Source organism: Schistocerca americana, chromosome X (assembly GCF_021461395.2).
Source record: "Schistocerca americana isolate TAMUIC-IGC-003095 chromosome X, iqSchAmer2.1, whole genome shotgun sequence".
In the NCBI taxonomy this organism is placed as follows: domain Eukaryota; kingdom Metazoa; phylum Arthropoda; class Insecta; order Orthoptera; family Acrididae; genus Schistocerca; species Schistocerca americana.
In genome coordinates this window covers 523,845,116-523,869,114 of record NC_060130.1, presented here as the reverse complement: position 1 = coordinate 523,869,114, position 23,999 = coordinate 523,845,116, and the positions used below count along the sequence as shown (strand labels likewise).

At 43.6% G+C, this 23,999-nt stretch overlaps 1 protein-coding gene across 1 annotated transcript in view; it reads left to right on the top strand.

The window, feature by feature from the left end:
- The first annotated feature begins 8,220 nt into the window (after nucleotides 1-8,220).
- LOC124555628 (collagen alpha-2(I) chain-like) overlaps nucleotides 8,221-23,999 on the top strand; it is an 86,091-nt gene continuing 70,312 nt past the window's right edge. Inside the window, exon 1 of the mRNA XM_047129604.1 lies at nucleotides 8,221-8,505. Within this exon, the coding sequence (XP_046985560.1) occupies nucleotides 8,286-8,505 (220 nt within the window). The 5' untranslated portion in view covers nucleotides 8,221-8,285. The remainder of the gene's footprint in view (nucleotides 8,506-23,999) is intronic.

Genomic DNA, 23,999 nt, shown 5'->3' with positions numbered 1-23,999 from the left:
ATCTCTACCTGTTAAAAAAAAATGGTGAAATATTGAACGATAAAAACTAGAGGAGATGTCCTGTGACGTCTGCCCGAACCAAAGGACGAGAACTGTGACGAACAGAAAAAGATATTGGTAGAGAGACCTCTTGCTGTAAGCGGGAAATCTGGGTTCGATTTCTGGTCCAACACAAATTTTCATTGTCGTCATTCCGTTACACAGCTGATGGTTGTCCATATTCGCAGCTGCGATTAAATTTTGTGTATTTGAAAACCGCTGTAGTTCTCACGTTTTGCATAACCAAAAGAACATACGAAGGTTGGAACTTTAATAGTGGCAACTACTTACTTATTTTACATCCAAACTACTCTGCATCTGGAATAGATTAAACTCATACATTGTACCATCGGTGTAGCTTATCACTCGGCATGTATCAGGTGTTTTCCCATTGTCCTACAGCATTCCCTCCATCACATTGTTTTTGCCCATACTCTCCTCATTCCTGTTTCTCTTCTTCCAGCTTAGTCGACTATATTTTTTACTTTATCTATTGTTTTCTCACTTTTGCATGGACCATTCATCAACTTCCTCTCAGGGTTGAACCCTTCTGTACTCTTACCCTACATTATTTCTTTGTACTTCGTTAACAACATTCGACTAGAATTTAAGGAGGAAATTACTTGATACCGTGTTAATAAGACTGACATTTCGGAAGTGCTATACACATCTACTATTATTTTTGATATTATTGCTATTACTTTGCAATGCTCACGTACTGTGGATATTGCACTGTAAATCCACTCAGGGTGTCTGATCAAATGTAAAAGACCCACTGAAGACCTTAATTTTGCCAGAAAGGATAAAAGCTTACATGAAATAAATAAACTGTAGCTTATCGTCACGTAGCTCCCGCAGAATTTAAGATCTCTAAATCTGTTGAGCGAGACTTTTATTTTGTGTAAGTCTGTTTCCAGAATGAAGCTTCCACTCATTGGAGAAGAACGCGAGGAAGATAAACTTTCTTGTAGACTAAATTTCTGTTACATCGGGCCTCGAAAACATTTCTAATATTTCACCATCAATACCCTATTAGGCCATCTCATGGCTCAGCTCTTCTAAGGCAGGAAAGGCTTATTCTGAAATCAACATTAACGCAGAGCTTAAAACATTCTCCATCTGCATATACACACAGGGGTTGGCCAAAAATGTGAAAAAGCATGTGTGGTGTCACCGCCAGACACCACACTTGCTAGGTGGTAGCTTTAAATCGGCCGCGGTCCATTAGTACATGTCGGACCCGCGTGTCGCCACTGTCAGGATCGCAGACCGAGCGCCACCACAAGGCAGGTCTCGAGATACGGACTAGCACTCGCCCCAATTGTACGACGACTTTGCTAGCGACTACACTGACGAAGCCTTTCTCTCATTTGCCGAGAGACAGTTAGAATAGCCTTCAGCTAAGTCAATGGCTACGACCTAGCAAGGCGCCATTAACCATTTTAAGATAGAGCCTCACTTGTATCATCAAGGAATGCTGTATTCACATGAAGGATTAAAAGTTAAGTATTAAAGCAGCTACGTACTTTTCTTGTTACCATTTATTACGTATCCTGTTTCAGATCTTTCTCTAGCCTAAGTGAGATTACGCGTGCATTTCGGCTACTTCAGTGTGGCGTAGCTGTCTTGTTACGCCACAACAGCATGCATGAACATAAATGCAGGTGCTAGAAAGGCCTGCAGGTTGCTCTGTCGTATTTGTCAATGAACGGCACCTGTGCAATGTCCTCAACACATTGCAAACGTCAGCCGTCTTCAGAACAATGATCTGTGAACTTGTGAGTGCATTGTGTCTAAGCGAGTTGCATGCCAACGCGGACAAATTGTTAGTGCACGTATGGTGTGTGCTTCCGTAACCAAGGTAGCTGAAGTGTTTGAAGAAGCACTATATCGGAGATTTATACCGCATGTAGGGAAAGCGAAAATACATCATCTGGTAAGTCACAAAGTGAACGGAAGTGTGTATTGAATGATCGTGACAGCGGTCGCTTAAGAGGACTGTAGTGAAAAATAAGAAGGCTACAGCTACAAAAGATACAGCAGAATTGAATGTCGCGCTAGGGAACCTGTCAGTGGCAAACAGCTCTAAGGAAGCACCATAAACAGGGAATTTCAGGGCTAGCTAATAAACCGAGACTACACGTCAGTGATTCTAACGGCCATAGCAGGAAAACTTGTTGCCGAAGGCATAAAACCTGGACTGTGGAGCAAGGGAAGAAACTGATTTGCCCAGATGAGTCTTGTGTGAAACTGTGTCCAACTTCTGGCCGAATTTTCTTCCCAAGAGCATAATATGAAGGGGGTTTGTCGGTGATATAGGCAGCCGGATCGTGATCATCCAGAACTTTTTTTTAGCAGGAGGATGAAAGGCCGCATCTCCCCTGATCTTAATGTTGCTGAATAGTTGCGGTAAACTTTTGGGAGAAGTGTGGGTGATCGCTATGCACATTCATCAAAAATGTTCAAATGTGTGTGAATTTTTAAGGGACCAAACTGCTTAGGTCATCGATCTCTAGGCTTAAACCCTGCTTAAACTAATTTATGCTAAGAACAACACACAAACCCATGCCCGAGGGAGGACTTGACTTCCGGCGAGAGTGGCCGCACTGTCCTTACATGACGCCTCAAACCGCGCAGCCCACCTTCATCATCGTTACCTAAACTTGCCACAATTTAGCAGGAAGAATGGTATGAGGGTCCCTTGGAAGCCATACAGGACGTGTATTTATTCATTTAGAGACGACTGGAAGCTGTTTTGAATGCCAATGGTTTTCCTACACAGCATTAGGTGCGGTAATGCGTTTGTGGTGTTCCCATATTTTTTTCCACACGCTGCACATACTCCGCAAGCCACCATATGGTGCGTGACAGAAAGTACCTTGCACCACTACCAATCATTCCCTTCCCTGTCCCACTCACAAATGATGCGTGGGAAAACAACCGTGTGTATGCGTCCGTACGAGCCCTAATTTCTCTTTTCTTATCTTTTAGGTCCTTACGCGATTTGTACGTTGGCAGCAATAGAATCGTTATGCAGTCAGACGCAAATTCCGATTCTGCAAATTTCCTCAGTAGTGTTTCTCTAAAACAACGTTGTCTCCGTTTCAGGGATTCCCATTGGAGTTCACGAAGAATCTCCATAATATTCGCGTGTTAATCGAAACTGCCGGTTACGAATCTAGCAGCACGCCTCTGAATTTTTTCCATTTCTTCCTTTAATGTGATCTGGTGGGGAGCCCAAACACTGTAGCAAAACTCAAGAAATGGTCATTTTAGTGTTTTATACGCGATCTTGTTCGTAAGGGAGCTACACGTCCCTAAAATTCACCTACTAAACCAGCGTCTACGATTCGCCTTCCATAGTACCTGCCTTACGTGCCCATTCCATTTCATTTCGCTCTGCAACGTTAAAGACCATTACAGGGTTGTTTGTTCTCCCACTTTCATTAACATAATTTTTTTTCTATTTGGAGCTAGCCGTCATTCACCACACCAAACAGACATTCTGTTTAAGTCATTCTGTATCCTTCTACGGTCAGTAAACAGTCGAGGATTTGCAGTTCACCATACCCATCGGATCATTTATTTAAACGAAAATACGATCGGACGTATCATACTTTTCTGGGGCACCACTGACGACGATATCCTTGCCTCTGATGAACACTCGCCGTCCAGGACAACGTACTGGGTTCTATTATTTAATAAGTCTTACAACTAATCACGTATCTGTGAAACTATTCTAAACGTCTAACCTCTGTTTACATCATGGATTAGGGCACGAGTGATGCTTTCTAAATCCAAGCTGATTTGTGGACAGAAGCGTTTCTGTCTCAACGAAAGTTATTTTTCAAACTTAGAAGATGATCAAAAATTATGCAGCAAGCCGATGACTTCCGGCGAGAGTGGCCGCACTGTCCTTACATGACGCCTCAAACCGCGCAGCCCACCTTCATCATCGTTACCTAAACTTGCCACAATTTATCAGGAAGAATGGTATGAGGGTCCCATGGAAGCCATACAGGACGCGTATTTATTCATTTAGAGACGACTGGAAGCTGTTTTGAATGCCAATGGCTTTCCTGTACAGCATTAGGCGCGGTAATGCGTTTGCGATGTTCCCATATTTTTGTCCACACGCTGCACATACTCCGCAAGCCACCACGTGGTGCGTGACAGAGGGTACCTTGCACCACTACCAGTCATTCCTTTCCCTGTCCCACTCGCAAATAATGTGACGGGAAAACAACCGTCTGTATGCGTCCGTACGAGCCCTAATTTCTCTTTTCTTATCTTTTAGGTCCTTACGTGATTTGTACGTTGGCGGCAATTGAACCGTTCTGCAGTCAGACGCAAATTCCGATTCTGCAAATTTCCTCTGTAGTGTTGTCTCCGTTTCAGGGATTCCCATTGGAGTTCACGAAGAATCTCCATAATATTCGCGTGTTAACCGAAACTGCCGGTTACGAATCTAGCAGCACGCCTCTGAATTTTTTCCATTTCTTCCTTTAATGTGATCTGGTGGGGAGCCCAAACACTGTAGCAAAACTCAAGAAATGGTCATTTTAGTGTTTTATACGCGATCTTGTTCGTAAGGGAGCTACACGTCCCTAAAATTCACCTACTAACCAGCGTCTACGATTCGCCTTCCATAGTACCTGCCTTACGTGCCCATTCCATTTCATTTCGCTCTGCAACGTTAAAGACCATTACAGGGTTGTTTGTTCTCCCACTTTCATTAACATAATTTTTTTTCTATTTAGAGCTAGCCGTCATTCACCACACCAAACAGACATTCTGTTTAAGTCATTCTGTATCCTTCTACGGTCAGTAAACAGTCGAGGATTTGCAGTTCACCATACCCATCGGATCATTTATTTAAACGAAAATACGATCGGACGTATCATACTTTTCTGGGGCACCACTGACGACGATATCCTTGCCTCTGATGAACACTCGCCGTCCAGGACAACGTACTGGGTTCTATTATTTAATAAGTCTTACAACTAATCACGTATCTGTGAAACTATTCTAAATGTCTAACCTCTGTTTACATCATGGATTAGGGCACGAGTGATGCTTTCTAAATCCAAGCTGATTTGTGGACAGAAGCGTTTCTGTCTCAACGAAAGTTATTTTTCAAACTTAGAAGATGATCAAAAATTATGCAGCAAGCCGATGACTTCCGGCGAGAGTGGCCGCACTGTCCTTACATGACGCCTCAAACCGCGCAGCCCACCTTCATCATCGTTACCTAAACTTGCCACAATTTATCAGGAAGAATGGTATGAGGGTCCCATGGAAGCCATACAGGACGTGTATTTATTCATTTAGAGACGACTGGAAGCTGTTTTGAATGCCAATGGCTTTCCTGTGCAGCATTAGGCGCGGTAATGCGTTTGCGATGTTCCCATATTTTTGTCCACACGCTGCACATACTCCGCAAGCCACCACGTGGTGCGTGACAGAGGGTACCTTGCACCACTACCAGTCATTCCTTTCCCTGTCCCACTCGCAAATAATGTGAGGGAAAACAACCGTCTGTATGCGTCCGTACGAGCCCTAATTTCTCTTTTCTTATCTTTTAGGTCCTTACGTGATTTGTACGTTGGCGGCAATTGAACCGTTCTGCAGTCAGACGCAAATTCCGATTCTGCAAATTTCCTCTGTAGTGTTGTCTCTGTTTCAGGGGTTCCCATTGGAGTTCACGAAGAATCTCCATAATATTCGCGTGTTAATCGAAACTGCCGGTTACGAATCTAGCAGCACGCCTCTGAATTTTTTCCATTTCTCCCTTTAATGTGATCTGGTGGGGAGCCCAAACACTGTAGCAAAACTCAAGAATTGGTCATTTTAGTGTTTTATACGCGATCTTGTTCGTAAATGAGCTACACGTCCCTAAAATTCACCTACTAAACCAGCGTCTACGATTCGCCTTCCATAGTACCTGCCTTACGTGCCCATTCCATTTCATTTCGCTCTGCAACGTTAAAGACCATTACAGGGTTGTTTGTTCTCCCACTTTCATTAACATAAATTTTTTTCTATTTAGAGCTAGCCGTCATTCACCACAACAAACAGACATTCTGTTTAAGTCATTCTGTATCTTTCTACGGTCAGTAAACAGTCGAGGATTTGCAGTTCACCATACCCATCGGATCAATTATTTAAAAGAAAATACGATCGGACGTATCACACTTTTCTGGGGCACCACTGACGACGATATCCTTGCCTCTGATGAACACTCGCCGTCCAGGACAACGTACTGGGTTCTATTATTTAATAAGTCTTACAACTACTCACGTATCTGTGAAACTATTCTAAATGTCTAACCTCTGTTTACATCATGGAGTAGGGCACGAGCGATGCTTTCTAAATCCAAGCTGATTTGTGGACAGAAGCGTTTCTGTCTCAACGAAATTTATTTTTCAAACTTAGAAGATGATCAAAAATTATGCAGCAAGCCGATGTAAGGATGTTTGTCTGTAATTTTGCGGATACGTTCTTTTGTCTTTGTTGCAGAAAAAACTCACCTGTGCATTTTTCCAGTCACTTGTGACTTCCCGCTGTGAGAAAGATTCGCGATTGATAGAAGCTAAGCAAGATGCCAGTACCGAAGAGTACTGTGTGTAAATCTGACTTGACATTCCATCTAGGCCTATCGACATATTTGTTTTCCATTATTCCAGTTGCTATCCAGCACCAGGGATTTCTATGACCTCCATGCGGGAGTCTGTGCGACGGTTAAACGTTGATCTGTCTGTACGATCCCCCTGCCTTACCCTCAAATACGCTGGTCGATCAAGATAGGCAGGACAACAACTCTGGGCTTTATAAAAATAGGATGTAGGCAATTGAAAACTGACTCGTTAAATTGCGCGATGAGGCACGAATGTATAGCTCAGTTGGCGCGGTATTAGGTACTTATTGCATATTCTCTAAACAAAAATATCTCTGAAACTTGACCTACTTTGATTTACGTACTACTCATGAGGAGGAGTGAATTCAGAGAGGGAGAGGAAAAGTTAGGCAAATGACAGCCTCGCATAGGGCCATATCTCTAGTCATTCGTCCACCGCTGCATTCGTGAACAAAAAGAATATAATTGGTAGGAAGTTAAATCGATGATACAATAACAAGTACCCTCTGCTACACATTTAATGGTTATTTGCGAAGAACAGATGCAGATGTAACTGTCACATGACAATGCTTGATTCTTGCAATGACCAGACTACTTACTCTGGAATCCACTCTCAGATGTTTGGCAGAGGGTGCATCGACTATTTGTCTACAGTTCTGCTATCGAACAGCACGGAGATAAAATGGACACCTAAAACTTTCTGCGCGAATTGTGACCTCTCTTATTTTACCAGGTGGTCATTTCTACCTATTCAGGTGGTATTCAACAAAATATTTTCGTAGTCGGTGAATGGAATTGGTATTTATAATTTAGGGAAAAGGTCTCGCTGAAATGAGAAACGTCTTTCTTTTGATCATTGCCATCTATACATATCCGTGACACTCATCCCTTATTTCGTGATAATACAAATCGAGCTGGGGTTCTTTGAACTACTTAGATGCCGTCCGAGCCACGCGGAGTAGCCGCGTGGTTAGAGGCGCACATGTCACGGATTGCGCGGCCCCTTCCGTCGGAGGGTCGAGTCGTCCTTCGGGCATGGGTGTGTAAGTCTGTGGACCGAAGACTTCAGCATTTTGGTTCCTTAGGAATTCACACACATTTTAACATTTTTTTATGCCATTCGCCAGTCCTATATAGGCTAGTAAGTGTACCATACTACGCTGCAGTACCACAGATGTGGATGGATGTAGGTAGTGTAGGCAATCTCTTCAGTAAATATACTGCACCTTCTGAGTGTTCTGCCAACAAAATACAGTCTGCCGGTTCGCCTTCCCCCACAAAATTTCCTGTGTGATGGCTCCAGTTTTAGTTGTTCGTAACTGTAATCCATAGTTATTTGATTGACTCGACAACCTTTAAATCTGGCTTTGTCAGGTAATGATTATGGTCACTGTTTTCTTTTGTGAAGTGTTAAGCCGCATTCGTTTACTCGTTTCGAATTGGCGCCTCGCTGCGCGAAGAGCGCCGAATCCCGCCGAGCGGCGCTACTGTCGGCAGCACTGGGACCGCGCGGCGGCACCCACACTGCTTGGCAGTACCGCTGGAGCGATCGGAGAAATCACGCGGTGTATTGCCGCTATCACATTGAAGTCAGAGCGTATTTTCGCATATGTCAAAGCCAATGGTTTCGCTCGTGGGGCCCAGCGGCGTGAACCCACGCCGACGAAAGCTAGTCGACCAAGATGTTCCTCGTGAATTGCGCACGAAAAGGGCAAAGAGAGTGCGACTTTCTCCTCGCCAGCGCCAGCAGCGTATTATTGAAGAGAAGGAAAGGTACCAACGGCTTGTACTTTTCTGGATAAGAATCATCCAGTACTTCATGAATAAGGGTGAGTAAATCATCAAGGCTCCGTCCACATGTACAAGCTTAACCGCGCGGCTACCTGTGCGTTCCACCTTATTTCGGAAAACTTTTCTGTGTTTCCGTGAAGCTCGCGGAAACTGATGAACGTCTTACATATACATCCACCTACTGAAGATACTACTTGCGCAAAATCATTTTGCACGGTCAGGCTTGTACTTACGGACGTGATACCGGTCATGATAATTGTATATCAATATTTTAGTTTTGTGACTGAGCCTGTTGAATAATTACTATTATGGCTCTGTAAGATAATAGAAGAAGGCAGATCAAAATGAGAAAAATTGGAGGACGTAAAGTTTATAGCAAAATTGCATATTATTTGAATATTCTTTTTATTCTTAATACTTTTTGGTATGTACGTTATTAACGTTTAAATTCGTAAACTGCTCTGAACTTAAATTTCATCCTGTTAACTGTTGCAATAAGTGTTTTATTGTGTTATTTGTTTTTCTCTTTTCTAAGCGTTCTGGAATTCAAGAGTCTTTTTAACCAGCCTTTTTTACCTTTTGTTTACTAAGCGTCGTCAGTGGTTGTTGTTGTTCATTACTCCTTTTGTATACATGTTTTAAAATCGACAGATTGTCTCCTCGTTTTTGGAATAGGTAGCAGTCGAGAACTTTTGCTTACATTTTCTCCCATCACTATTTTTCTATTGTAGGAATCCTCTTTCTTTTTGCTGCTCTAGCGTTCTTTTGCACTTCACTTTCACAAAACCACACCCAAACGAACGTACTATGGTTTCACCCTCTTTTCAGGACATAAATACACTGTGCTCAATACAAAAAAGGTGAAAGCTCCATAAAAATGCGCTACGGTCGCAGGTTCGAATCCTGACTCGGGCATGGATGTGGGTGATGCCCTTAGGATAGTTAGGTTTTAGTAGTTCTAAGTTATAGGGGACTGATGCCCTCAGAGTGCTCAGAGCCATTTGAACCATAAAAATGTCTATAAAGGCAACGTGTATGAAGTATAACGGTAGACAAGTTTAGTGCAAAGAACGCAAATGTATCAAAAGGATACCGGACTCTAAAAGCAAAAAATCATGAAGCGTGAAATTGCAAGCAAGTTTTTTCTGGCGAGAGCCTCAGTTAACCACGAGGGGAAAACCTGTCGACTTCAGAAGCTATAAAAAGAAGTAACTGACACCAACCACCATTGATGATACTTTTTAAATAAAAGCGAAACGCATTTAGTGTAAGACTTTCTTAAACTGCAGTATGCTTAAGACGGACAAAGTAATAACTGACAAATACATTAGCACTGTTTGAAGGGTAATGTTTTCATCTTTGACTGTCAGTTCAGTTTCATCTTAAAGTACAATGAGAGTCATAGATGAAAATGGTTTCCTTCAACAAGTTCTACATGTCTTCTTCGACAGCTGCTCCAGAAAATATCATCAAATACACTACGGAGATAATTATAGCACATTTACTGTAATTATACCTGTAAACGCTGCTATTATAACGTATTGTCTACCAAAGAATGTTCAATTGAAATTGATTTCAAATTTCTTATGGCAAAGGAGAAAACTATATAAGTTATTCGTATACTTCTGACACTATGTCTTGGTAGTGAGTCGCTGTGTAAACAAACGAGAGCTTTGAAATTCCGATAGGAGAGGAGCGGTGAGGGAGAACGAGCCGCGCCCCTCTTACAGCTTACGTCTGTTTTCTGCTCGCCTGAGAAAGCAGAACTGCTGGTGATGTGAGGGTCGTACTCGAAACCCATCATCGATCATTCCAAAATACGAAAAGAAATGGCGAACGACACAGACGTGGATGTCGGAAGAAATTTATCCAGCTGGAGGAAGGGGGGGTGAACATCAGTGAATTGCCCACTTTCAAGACGTATCTTTCCAAGAAAAGTAAACTCTTTAGGTGACGCAGAAAACTTCCAATCCTCCAGAAAATACAGTCAGTTATCCATTCAGTGTCTGAATAAAAACTCAGTACTCCTTATTCCGGGGGGTGAGGGCGGGGTAAGTGATCTCCTTATGAAAGCCTATCAATGCACAACACAACGAAGAGCGGAATACACAAAGCACTCACTAACGATTGCAACGCGATTATTTGCTGACGTGGGAAGTATCGCAAGCGTGGCACTTCGAGCTCAAATTGTACCAGTATCTTAAGCAATCATAGATCAAAATAGCCCCACCTAAAACTGCCACGATAAACTGCCAGCATAAATGTACTATCTGATCAGAAATATCTGAACACCTATTAGCGGTCATTAATATGGCCTATGGCTACTATCGCTCCTACAGGGGTTTCCACAATTCATGTTACACGCTTCTTTGAGGTTGTAGAGGAGACTTAGTAGATCAAGTTTTACGTAAGAACCTATGTACGGAAACGTCATCCAACGACGTTACAGAGCATCAGAGTTATAAGCACAACTGTGCTTCTAAATGTTTGTATAAACAGGATGATTCCGTGACGATGTTACAAACTGGAATACTTGTTCAACAGAGGATGCGTGTTTCAGAGTAGCGAAAATGAACAAGTGCTCATAGATCCTCAGGTAGGCATTTTAGATCCATATTTACAGGACATTTTTTCCTTGTTTTAGTCCATACTACCACCACTGAAAGTTGCCTACCCTACAGTCTTAGCAACAACAGTACCAGTACATGTAGTTCAATGTTGGAGGAATCACAACGGTTTTCGATTGTAATTTTCCAGTCGTTCGTTTCTGATACAGGGACCTTTACCTCAGATTAATACATTTATCCATCTCCAACATCCTACAATGTTTGTAACATCGCCATGGAATCATAATGCATATACAAACAATTACGGGCGCCGGAGCCTATAAATTTGACGCTCTGTAGCGTCGTTAGAAGGCGTTCCCATATATGGATTCCTGTGTCAAATTGGCTGCACTAAGTCCCCTTTACAATCTCTAGAAGCGTGTAACGTGAATAGTGAAACACCTTGTATGACGGAGTGAACTCTAGTTGAGACGTTATCAATCACTATTTGAATGCCTGTGGAGAAAAGTCTGCCCACTCTTCCTCAAGAGTTGAAAGCAGAGAACGTAGTGAAGCCTGATGTTGCGATTGGGTCGAAGCCTGTGTCCTAACTCTCCCCAGAGGTGTTCCATTGGGTTGATGTCGCCAATCTGAACAGACCAGTCAGTTTCTGAAATATTGTTGTCTACAAACTATTGCCTTAAAGATGATGCTTAATGACAGAGTGCATTGTCATGCTGATACAGTCATCATCTTTGAACTATTCCTCTGCTGTATACAGCACACAATGCTGTACAATGTGTTCATCTACTTCCCAGTTATCATTTTCTTGAGCTTACTTATGCGAGCCACATCCTTGTCATGAAGAACACTTCTATACCGCAACATCATTTCTTCCGTATTTCACTGATGGTGCTAAACATGTTGGCAAGTGCTGTTCTCCACGCATTCGCCAAACCGAACCCTTCCATCGCATTGTCACAGGTTATAGCGCGATTCATCACTCATAATCATTTCGGTCTTATCATCCACTGTCCATTCGCATAGCACTTTACAATACATCAAACGTCACTTATTACCGACTACAGAAATGTGTGGCTTATGTGGAGCTGCTCGACCATTGTACTCTATTTTTCTTAATTCCTGACCCACAGTTACTGTGCTATGTGCGCTGTTGTTAGCACTTTGGAGCTCATGAGTGATTTATTCCTCTGATTTCACGTGATTTTTTACGACCATCCTATGTGACGCTAGACGATCCCTGTCCATCAGTACATGAGAGTAGTGGAACAATGCCAGCGTCAACCCAGTGTCCATTGTTGCCAAGTGTATTCAAGATGGTGGATCCAAATTTGGTGGTGGTGGATATGCCAACGATGCAATGACGTCATCATTTGAAGTTCGATTTTTTGTGGGAAAATACATCAATTGGGTAACCTCCACTAATATTCCCCCCTCCCCACCCCTCTTCCCACACCCAGAAAATGGCGGGAAGCTGAAATTCCAGCAGAGCAATGCAACACACCACTACTATCTCCTCTAACATAAGAAAATAGCAAGGAAAAAGGTCACTTTGGCTACTTCCACTAGCCTAAGTCATCCAACTGCCACCTCTTTCTAGTAATGGGTGGGAAGAAGACTCAGCTTGTGCTGGATAGGATGGACATAAGTCTTTATTTTCAGTCTTTTATTTAAAGAATTTGAGGCAGTAGCTGCATCCAGAGTGTTCATCATGAGGTCCACACCCCAACTGACCCAGTACAGAGTACGTAATCCAAGATGGCAGTCTGGAGGGGAAAAATGGCACAGAACAATTTATTTACGGATGGATCTGACATAGTATATTTATTACACTGAGAGAAAACACTCACCCTGACTTGATTGAAGTCGCAGTAAATAGTCTACAGACCTGAAAGCAACTCGTAAGTAACGCAGTACACTGATGTGCAGAGACGCAGACGACTCATAATTAACGGAACAATGCAGTACACAGCGTACAGATGTGCAAAGTACTTGTAGATCAGTGAAAAAACACATGTGTAACGCTATACAGACACGCTCACAGTGCTTAAGCACCCGAAAATAATGCAGTGCACAAACACTCAGTGCACGTAAAAAACGCAACGTATCAGTGAAGTCTTCCAACGTGTGCATGTGCCTTGCAAAGCCATCCGGACGCGAGCTATTGCTGTCACGCTGTTGGCGACGGCAGGTGAAAGTCGAGCCTACAATTACAGTTCTTCGAGTGTTATACTGACATCACATTTGTATTTAAATAAGCGCCAAGTCAACCTGTGGGCCGTGCGTGCATGTTTACCATTGATGGCGCTAAACCTCTCTACCTATGGACCCTAATGTCACAGGTCACACTATAGAAATTTGTTCCAATGCTTCCCAGAATGACATCGACTGCTTTTTCCCTCGCAATCCTAATGGGACAAACGAACTGCATCTGGCTGTGCACCCATTTACCTGCCTTGTGATGTCTCATTTAGCACTCTGGACTTTGAATCCAGCGATCCGAGTTCAAGTCTCGGTGGAACGATGTCTTGTGAATGGGTGGAGCCTTATTGTTAGCTGTTACTGAATTTACCCGCCAAACTACTGATGCCGCCGGTGTGTAAGCACTGTCCAACTTTTTTTCTGCAGATGAGACTTTCAACGGCAAAAAACTTATTTGTACATTTCGCCATAATGCATCGACAATTAAATCCTGCAAAGATCCCTACAAATCGTCAGACACGGAAAAACTCTTGCTCATTTACACATCCTTGCCACTGAAGATAGACGCTTGAATATTCGAGGGTGAAAACGATCGCCAACCCGGAAATATATCACCGCGTGCCATGTCGATACATACATACATACAATTCGAATCGTGCACCATACAAAATCGACCCTTTTACATCATTGATGTAGCTATCGACTGTCAAACACTCGTACATATACTGCTAAGAAAGACAGCATAAGCATATGCATCATATACACTCCTGGCAGAACTAGATAATTTCCCGTAAGGTCGGGTGTTCATCCACCACAGCTGATGGACACAAGTCACCCGCATAACCAGAGTGCCCTCAGCGGACCAAAGTCACTCTCAGAACTGTTGTAAAAGATTGGGGTCAGCTCCCCTCGGCACAAATGCATTACTGTTTCTAGGGCCGACCTGCTTGCTTGCTTGCTTGGTTTCCACACACATCTCCAGACTCTGTGATTATATGAACATATGTAATTTCACACGGTTTGCCAGAATATCAACCATTTTTACTTCTCGATATGAAGCACATAGCAATATCGATTGCTCAGCAGTAGCGCTTGCATAGTATTATTTCGAAAATCCAGACCGGAAATTATTTCTCTAGAAATCTGAAACCTTAGCGAGGTGGAGCGTGCTGTAAACCACTGAGTAACTAGAAGCTGATCTCGTTTGTGAAGATCTTAACGAGAAACTTCGAAAAGAGTACGGGTAACTGATGTTTCCAATGTTTCAAAAAGCTCTGAGCACTATAGGACTTAACATCTGAGGTCATCAGTCCCCTAGAACTCAGAACTACTTAAACCTAACTAACCTAAGGACATCACACACATCCATGCACGAGGCACGATTCGAACCTGCCACCGTAGCGGACGTGCGGTTCCAGACTGCAGCGTCTAGAACCGCTCGGCCACACCGGCCGGCAAACTGATTTTTCCACTCGCGAATACCGATGTCGTGATGTAACAGATTCGAAATCATCTTTATCATTTACAAAGTGAATTAAGGTGTTTCTCACGTCTAGAGAACCAGCAAACGTGTCCTCCACCCATCTTTCACCCGCTAGATGCGCTCAATACGCACCACAATCGATGTTCTCTCAACCAAATAAAGTCGAGAAATGTGCTGTCAATCGCACAACTTACATTGGAGGGAATAATGGTCCAGTGCAAATACATGTGCATATTGGATTTACCTGCGTGCGAAGACCTTTAGGTGAAAGCTCGAAAAAAATAGGGGAAGCTGATATTTCCACTTGCTAATATCGATGTCGAAGATATAACAGATCATAAACCGTCCCTGTAATTCATAAATTCAGTCAGGTGTTTCTCATGTATAGAGAACCAGCAAACTTGTCTTCTACCCGTCTTTCATATGCTAGATATGCACACCACAATCGATGTTGCCTCCAGCAAATAAAGATGACGAATATGAAGAAGCAGTCAGCCAGACTATTTACATGGGAGGGCTCCAGCACGAACACACATCCATATTCAATCTTCTCAAATTTCCGCGAGATCCTCAAAGCCATCCAACACATACTAAGTATTAGTTCGCTATTCGGCCGTCTAGAGGAAGACACGATTAAGTCACCTACATTCCTGCATCGCAACAGGCCTCTCCATTCGGACAACTGCTAACGTTAGCCGTCACAGGCCATCGCCGACGCGCCACGCAGCCCTAGACAGAATCGTTCTTCGAATATTTGATTGTTATACTTACTATTAAATGTTACAATTGCGGTCTCAATTGAACGACATCCGACAATGAGTGAAATATCGGAAATACATCCTGCTCACAACTATGTCTCTGGAAATAGATATATCTGTACTATTCTTATGACTTGACATACTCTTCCCCGTTGCTATCTCAGTATTCCATATGAAATCCATACCTTCCTTACGACTGGACATAGTCATTTCATTTGCACATGTCGGAACACAGACACATACTTTATAAGCCTGATGCTCTAGGCGAACCTATCACGCATCCCGTACAACTAAGTATAGTACTCAGTCAATAACTGATTGCTGGCGAAACGAAGTAATACTGAGATAAATTCAGCGATGGATGGACGTATCTCATAAGTTTTTCTTGCGAATTGTACCACTGTGTCTTAGAAAGAGAGGCGTAATCGTCTTACAAACCGCCAGATGTAAAAGAAACACGATCGCAACAGCTGCTATATGTTACTGTCACAAACGGTCTTGGTTCTACAGTTGCAGGCAAGTATCCATGTTAAAAGCTGCACTGGCGTTATAAATCAAGGTATGGCATTACTTGCGAATGAAGTGCCTTTTTCCAGTGTATATTATCAGACGAACAATGCGTAGCCGACGATGCACCTTCGTGATAAAATTGCTGAATTTAGAAAGTGATTCGGCTAAGGAACATGGTATGAAACCGGTATTTGCAATTCCATCATGCCACCTCTAGATTTTTCTCCAGTACTTGTAACGCTTTCTGTCTCGATGCCATGTCAGAGGTTCTGCGATATATTTACTGAGTTATAGGCGATGGTTGATTGAGAAGAATGACAAATTGTAGATGGTGTGCTGATTGACGTCGTAAGAAATGTACACTAGCTTTTAAGATCTCTAGTGTTACACAATCTAGCAGATATGCTGTGTGGGATTTTGAATCAAGTCTTTCTGTTCAACCACATACCTGCGTTGGATCGTATGGAGAAGTCCTTTAATGATTACAGCCACTAATGAATCATATTTCGGGTAGTCTTATCCTGAAACGAGTCACCTTTTTCGAACCTATCAGCTACAGGAAAATTTTAGATAGTTCCTATGCCTCTTGCAACTGCCGCCATTTCTGCAGCTTTGTGCATGTGATCTCCCAAATTAAGTAGGAACTCGTCAGAATTCGGAGAGAGCTGTATCTACCACCTTCCCCAAACCATGTAGAAACAGAGTGACCTTACTTAGTTCGACAGGACCGTGTTTTGACCATTTGTTGGAGACGGCAACATGTCGTAGGACAACCAACAGTGTACGATGTGTAAGGTCATCACCAAACGAAGCCAGACCCTGCAACACGAGGTAGTATAAAAGATAGTATGGGAACTGGGGGTAGGACGAGGATTTTGCTGCTGAATTGTGGTGCGAACCCAAACTACATATTAGTACTGCTGTCCAAAACAGTTCCGAAACCATCAGGGCCCATTCTAGTCTGGCAACCCAACATCCTATCTCCGTTATTCTGTATCACTCAACAGAGAAAATAATCGAACTATACAGGCTCCACTCTCTTCATCCGATAGAGAACTCGATAACATTTTTCCCGCGTCTCTCTCCTCCCAAATATCGAAAACAATAACCATCTGCATTCCGGCATGGAGCACATGTGACGATCCTATTAAATAGACAGCTGTTGATCCATTGCACGGATCAGTGTAAAGTTGCAACACCTGTACTGTGGAAGGACTACCACATCCCACAAGCTGTACAGTAAGTCTAAGAGACTCTCCCTGTGATCCTGTGTCGATGTTTGAAACATTTCTTTTTGTGCTGTAACACACTTTGTACAATGCCATACTTTTTGTTTTTTCCACTACGACGAGGTCTGTGTCAGGTTCTAAACTGACATTAATACGTTCTGTTCGATTGCTTCCCACAGAAAACTGGATGGTGCAAGGTATAAGTCATTTTGTTAGTTCTGCTACTATAACACACCACACACGCTGCATGATTTTTAAAATAAGACAGTTACAACATAAGGAAAATGGAAGGATTTCGCGGCGTTGTGGAGAATTTCCAAAGACCTATCCGAAGGTGATTGACGAAATACACATTTAAACTCATCTGTCACAGTGACGGAATAGCTGATGGCTCTGCGTTCCGTTTCGACTGATTCATCATACTGCAGTCATGTACGCGATCCCTGTTTCAGTGCTAGCCATCCCCAGAAGGTGTAGCCCCCTCCACCAAAATTCTTTCTCCAAATCAAACAAACTGCACTCCTGGAAACTGAAATAAGAACACCGTGAATTCATTGTCCCAGGAAGGGGAAACTTTATTGACACATTCGTGGGGTCAGATACATCACATGATCACACTGACAGAACCACAGGCACATAGACACAGGCAACAGAGCATGCACAATGTCGGCACTAGTACAGTGTATATCCACCTTTCGCAGCAATGCAGGCTGCTATTCTCCCATGGAGACGATCGTAGAGATGCTGTATGTAGTCCTGTGGAACGGCTTGCCATGCCATTTCCACCTGGCGCCTCAGTTGGACCAGCGTTCGTGCTGGACGTGCAGACCGCGTGAGACGACGCTTTATCCAGTCCCAAACATGCTCAATGGGGGACAGATCCGGAGATCTTGCTGGCCAGGGTAGTTGACTTACACCTTCTAGAGCACGTTGGGTGGCACGGGATACATGCGGACGTGCATTGTCCTGTTGGAACAGCAAGTTCCCTTGCCGGTCTAGGAATGGTAGAACGATGGGTTCGATGACGGTTTGGATGTACCGTGCACTATTCAGTGTCCCCTCGATGATCACCAGTGGTGTACGGCCAGTGTAGGAGATCGCTCCCCACACCATGATGCCGGGTGTTGGCCCTGTGTGCCTCGGTCGTATGCAGTCCTGATTGTGGCGCTCACCTGCACGGCGCCAAACACGCATACGACCATCATTGGCACCAAGGCAGAAGCGACTCTCATCGCTGAAGACGACACGTCTCCATTCGTCCCTCCATTCACGCCTGTCGCGACACCACTGGAGGCGGGCTGCACGATGTTGGGGCGTGAGCGGAAGACGGCCTAACGGTGTGCGGGACCGTAGCCCAGCTTCATGGAGACGGTTGCGAATGGTCCTCGCCGATACCCCAGGAGCAACAGTGTCCCTAATTTGCTGGGAAGTGGCGGTGCGGTCCCCTACGGCACTGCGTAGGATCCTACGGTCTAGGCGTGCATCCGTGCGTCGCTGCGGTCCGGTCCCAGGTCGACGGGCACGTGCACCTTCCGCCGACCACTGGCGACAACATCGATGTACTGTGGAGACCTCACGCCCCACGTGTTGAGCAATTCGGCGGTACGTCCACCCGGCCTCCCGCATGCCCACTATAGGCCCTCGCTCAAAGTCCGTCAACTGCACATACGGTTCACGTCCACGCTGTCGCGGCATGCTACCAGTGTTAAAGACTGCGATGGAGCTCCGTATGCCACGGCAAACTGGCTGACACTGACGGCGGCGGTGCACAAATGCTGCGCAGCTAGCGCCATTCGACGGCCAACACCGCGGTTCCTGGTGTGTCCGCTGTGCCGTGCGTGTGATCATTGGTTGTACAGCCCTCTCGCAGTGTCCGGAGCAAGTATGGTGGGTCTGACACACCGGTGTCAATGTGTTCTTTTTTTCATTTCCAGGAGTGTATGTCAGTCAATCATTAGGTGGTAACCAACAGCGTACCAGTGGGCGGATGGGATGGAAAAGACGCTGTTGATGTACTGTAATCATAATCATCACAGTTGATAGTGCGAACAATTTATCAATTTTACAGTAATTTCAACACAGACCAATGATGCGATAGCACGAATCCCATTTTCAGTATCATAGCTAAGCCGCCTCTTCTCTAATTTGCGAGTAACATTGAGAATGTAGATAGATGACCGTGTAGTACGTCTATTCATTGTTAATTCTCGAACACATACATCATCAAAGTATACCAAACAGCACTCCACATATTTCTAGCACCTCGAGCATAGTGCTTAATTTACGTTCTTTCTCTATGCGGACGGGAGACACAGAAAATTCTCACAGTCTTAGTATAAAATTAGAGACTGAAAGACCCCCTCGCACTGTCTTTGACCAACCCACCCTGCAGCACCATTACCGATTTATCTGCCGCCGACCAGAAGTAGTCCGCTACGTTCCACATCTCACGAATGAAGGGAGTTTACCGAATCCTCACCCATCCAAGTGCACAAGACTTCTCCAGATGCATGCATGTCGTGGAGGTTAGGTTAGGTTAGTGGTGTTTAACGTCCCGTCGACAACGAGGTCATTAGAGACGGAGCGCAAGCTCGGGTTAGGGAAGGATGGGGAAGGAAATCGGCCCTGCCCTTTCAAAGGAACCATCCCGGCATTTGCCTGAAACGATTTAGGGAAATCACGGAAAACCTAAATCAGGATGGCCGGAGACGGGATTGAACCGTCGTCCTCCCGAATGCGAGTCCAGTGTGCTAACCACTGCGCCACCTCGCTCGGTCGAGGAGGTTAGCAATCCTTATTGATGTATAGTAACAGATTTGAAAGGGTTGTGATGTGATAGCAGACAGAGAAGAAGAACAAGATACTGGTGATTTTTATGGATGATGGAGCTCCAGACAGATGGAGTTCGAAGCATTTTACGTAAATCAACAACGCTATCAATTTTAAAGTATTGTTCTAGTGTCTGGGATTAGTACCAGTAGGGTATTGGTAAGAAGGAAAATAAACACATACACTCCTAATGCTATATAGTTCTGCACTTAAAATAGATGATAATGTTAGATCGCTTCAGTTTCCGACCTATTACTCAAGTGGAGTGCATCCCTGTTAACATTCCAATGTAACAAGTATATTTACAGCGCATTACATACATCCTTCTTGCTCGTTTCTCTACTTAAACTATGGTAACAAATAGTAAAATTAAGAAAGCTGCTTCCTTAAAATATCGATTCTGTGTGTTACGTGCTCAGTGTAGCTTTCCAGAGATGCATAGCGTCCACTGTTCACATCCGATCACGGTTCAGAAATTATGCTATTCTTGCATCAGTCCTATATAAAATGATTGTTAGTAACGGAGAATAGCATTTACAAGGAAACAGACAAACGCGTAGCAGCATCATCCGACATATGAAATTACACGTCATGCCGCCACTAACTCTCTAATGAGGACATCTGTCAAACAGATGTATACATGGAGATTGCTGTGTCTCACAGACAGTTATCGCTAACTTAGAATCATCTTAGTTGTGAAACTGAACTCTCGATTTTATACCCAAGATGCGACAAGCGATTGGAGTACATCGCATAAATCTTCGTTCATTGAGAGGAATGTGTCGAAACAGGATGGTCTCGTTTCACCACACATGAGATGGATGTCCTCTGATGACGGAGAGGTTTTCTGTTAACCATCACAAGTAGCCAGTGCTCGAAGTCAAATACAGAACACGTTCTTCTATACGAGTCGAACGCAGGCTATGTCACCCACCTGATACATCCTGACAGAACAGCGCAAGAAACGGTAAAATGGCTTGCGCCAATTTCTCCCTCTATCAATCGATCACCCAGTGTAATCTCTGTTATCCTATAATGGAGATGCCTGTAAGTTTAGAGGCAGATGGTTATCTGTTTTCCTTAAAAGCGTCAAATACAGTAGTCACCTCGCGTGTATCAATGTTACGTCAGCAGACGTACAGTAGTGGAAAAAAAGTAACTGTTTCCCTGGTTCCCTTCGCTTCCATGTCGACATTTTCTCGTATTCCTCCTGTTGTCGCATACTTGTTCCGATGTACTAGAACTGTTCCGCGCCAACCAGAAGAGACCCAATTACTTCCTCAATTTCCCCACGATCTACTGTACGTCTGCTGACGTAACCTTGATACACGCGAAGTGACTACTGTATTTGACGCTTTTAAGGAAAACAAATAACCATCTGCCACTAAACTTACAGGCATCTCCATTATAGGATAACAGAGAGTACACTGGGTGATCGATTGATAGAGGGAGAAGTTGGCGCAAGCCATTTTACCGTTTCTTGCGCTGTTCTGTCAGGATGTATCAGTTGCGTGACATAGCCTGCGTTTGACTCGTATAGAAGAACGTGTTCTGTATTTGACTTAGAGCACTGGCTACTTGTGATGGTTAACAGAAAACCTCTCCGTCATCAGAAGACATCTATCTCATGTGTGATGAAACGTGGCCTCCCTGTTTCGACACATTCCTCTACGCGAAGAAGATTTATGCAACTTACTCCAATCACTTGTCGTATCTCGGGTATAAAATCGAGCGCTCAGTTTCACAACTAAGATGATTCCAAGTTAGTGATAAGTGTTTGTGAGACACAGCAATCCCCATGTATACATCTGCTTGACAGATGTCCTCTTTAGAGAGTTAGTGGCGGCATGACGTGTAAGTTCACATTTCGGATGCTGCTGCTACGCGTTTATCTGTTTCCTTGTAAGAGCTATTCTCCGTTACTAACAATCATTTTATATAGGACTGATGCGAGAATAGTATAATTTCTGAACCGTGATCGGACGTGAACAGTGGACGCTATACATCTCTGAAAAGCTACATTTTGCGCGTAACACACAGAATCGATATTTTAAGGAAGCAGCTTTTATTATTTTACTGTTTGTTACCATAGTTCAAATAGAGAAACGAGCAAGAAGGATGTATTTCATGCGCTGGAAATATATTTCTTACATTGGAATGTTAACAGTGCTGCACTCCACTTGAGTAATAGGTCGGAAACTGAAGCGATCTAACATTATAGTGTGTTTTAAGTGCAGGACTGTGTGGTATTGGGAGTGTATGTGTTTATTGTCCTTCTTATCAATACCCTACTGGTACTGATCCCAGACACTAGAACAATACTTTAAAATTGATAGCGTTGTTGATTTACGTAAAATGCTTCGAACTCCATCTGTCTGGAGCTCCATCATCCATAAAAATCACCCGTGTCTTATTCTTCTTAACTGTCTGGTATTACCTCACAAGACTTTCAAATCTATTACTATACATCGATAAGGATTGCTAATCTCCTCGACATGCATGCATCTGGAGAAATCTTGTGGACTTATATGGGTGAAGTCTGAGTAAGCTCCATTCATTCACGAGACGTGGAATGCAGCAGCGTACTTCTGGTGAGCTGCAGATTAAATGGGCAATGGTGCTGTGGGGCGGGTTGGTCAAAGAAAGTGGGAGGGGCGGGGGGTGTCATTCAGTCTCTAATTTTTTATCCTAAGACTGAGAAAATGCTTTGTGACTCCCGTCCAAATAGAGATAGAACGTAAATTAACCACTATGCTCGAAGTGCTAGAAATATTTAGAGCCCTGTTTGGTATACTTTAATGATGGATGTGTTCTAGAATTAACAATAAATGGACGTACATAAGTCATCTATCTACATTCGCAGTGATACTCGCAAAGTAGAGAAGAGTCAGTTTAGCTATGATACTGAAATTGGGAAATGTGCTGTCGCATATTTGCTCTGTGTGAAATTACTGTAAAATTGCTAAAATTGTTCGTAATATCAACTGTGATGCTTATTAGTACAGTACATCGATGGTGTCTTTTTCCATCCCATCAACCCACTGGTTCACTGTAGGTCACCACATAATGATTGAGCGACACCGCTTGTTTGAGTTGGAGAAACTGTTTTGGTGGAAAGGGCAACCCCTTCTGGGAATGGCTAGCACTGAAACAGTGATGGCGAACATGGCTGCAATATGGGGAATCAGTCGCAACGGAATGCCGAGCCATCAGTTGTTGCGTCACTCTGATAGATGAGTTCAAATGTAGAGGCCGTCAGTCACCTTCAGAGAGCAGTTGCGAAACTCTCTACAACGCTTCCAAACCCTCCCAGTTTCCTGATGTTGTTACTGACTGTTATTTAAAATCATCCAGTGTGTGTTGTGTGTTATGGTAGCAGCTGTAACAACATGACTTATTCTGTGTACCATCTGGCTTTCTGTCGTATGCAATGGATCAGAACGTGTTAATGCCTGTTCAGAACCTGACACTGACCTCTAAGTCAACGCACAAAAAACAAAATGTATGGCATTGTACAAAGCGTGTTACAGCAAAAGAAATCAATGTTTGAAACGACGACACAGGGCCACAGGTAGGGTACTTTACACTGGTCCATGCAATGGATAAATAGCTGTATATTTAATAGGATCGTCACATGTGCTCGATGTCGAAATGCAGACGGTTATTGTTTTCGATATTTGGGAGGAGAGAGATGGGGTAAATATCTTATCAAATTCTCAATCGAATGAAGTTGGTGAAGTTTTTACAGTTCGTATATTTTCTCTGTTGGGTGGCACAGAATAACGAAGATAGCATACTACCTCGTGTTGCAGGACCTAGCTTCGTTTGGCTCTCACATCCTACACTGTGGGCTGTGCGGACGACATGTTCCCATTTCCAAAATATAGTCAAAACACAATCCTGTCACACTAACTCAGGACAGTCTGTTTCTACGCGGGTTGCAGAAGGTGGTAG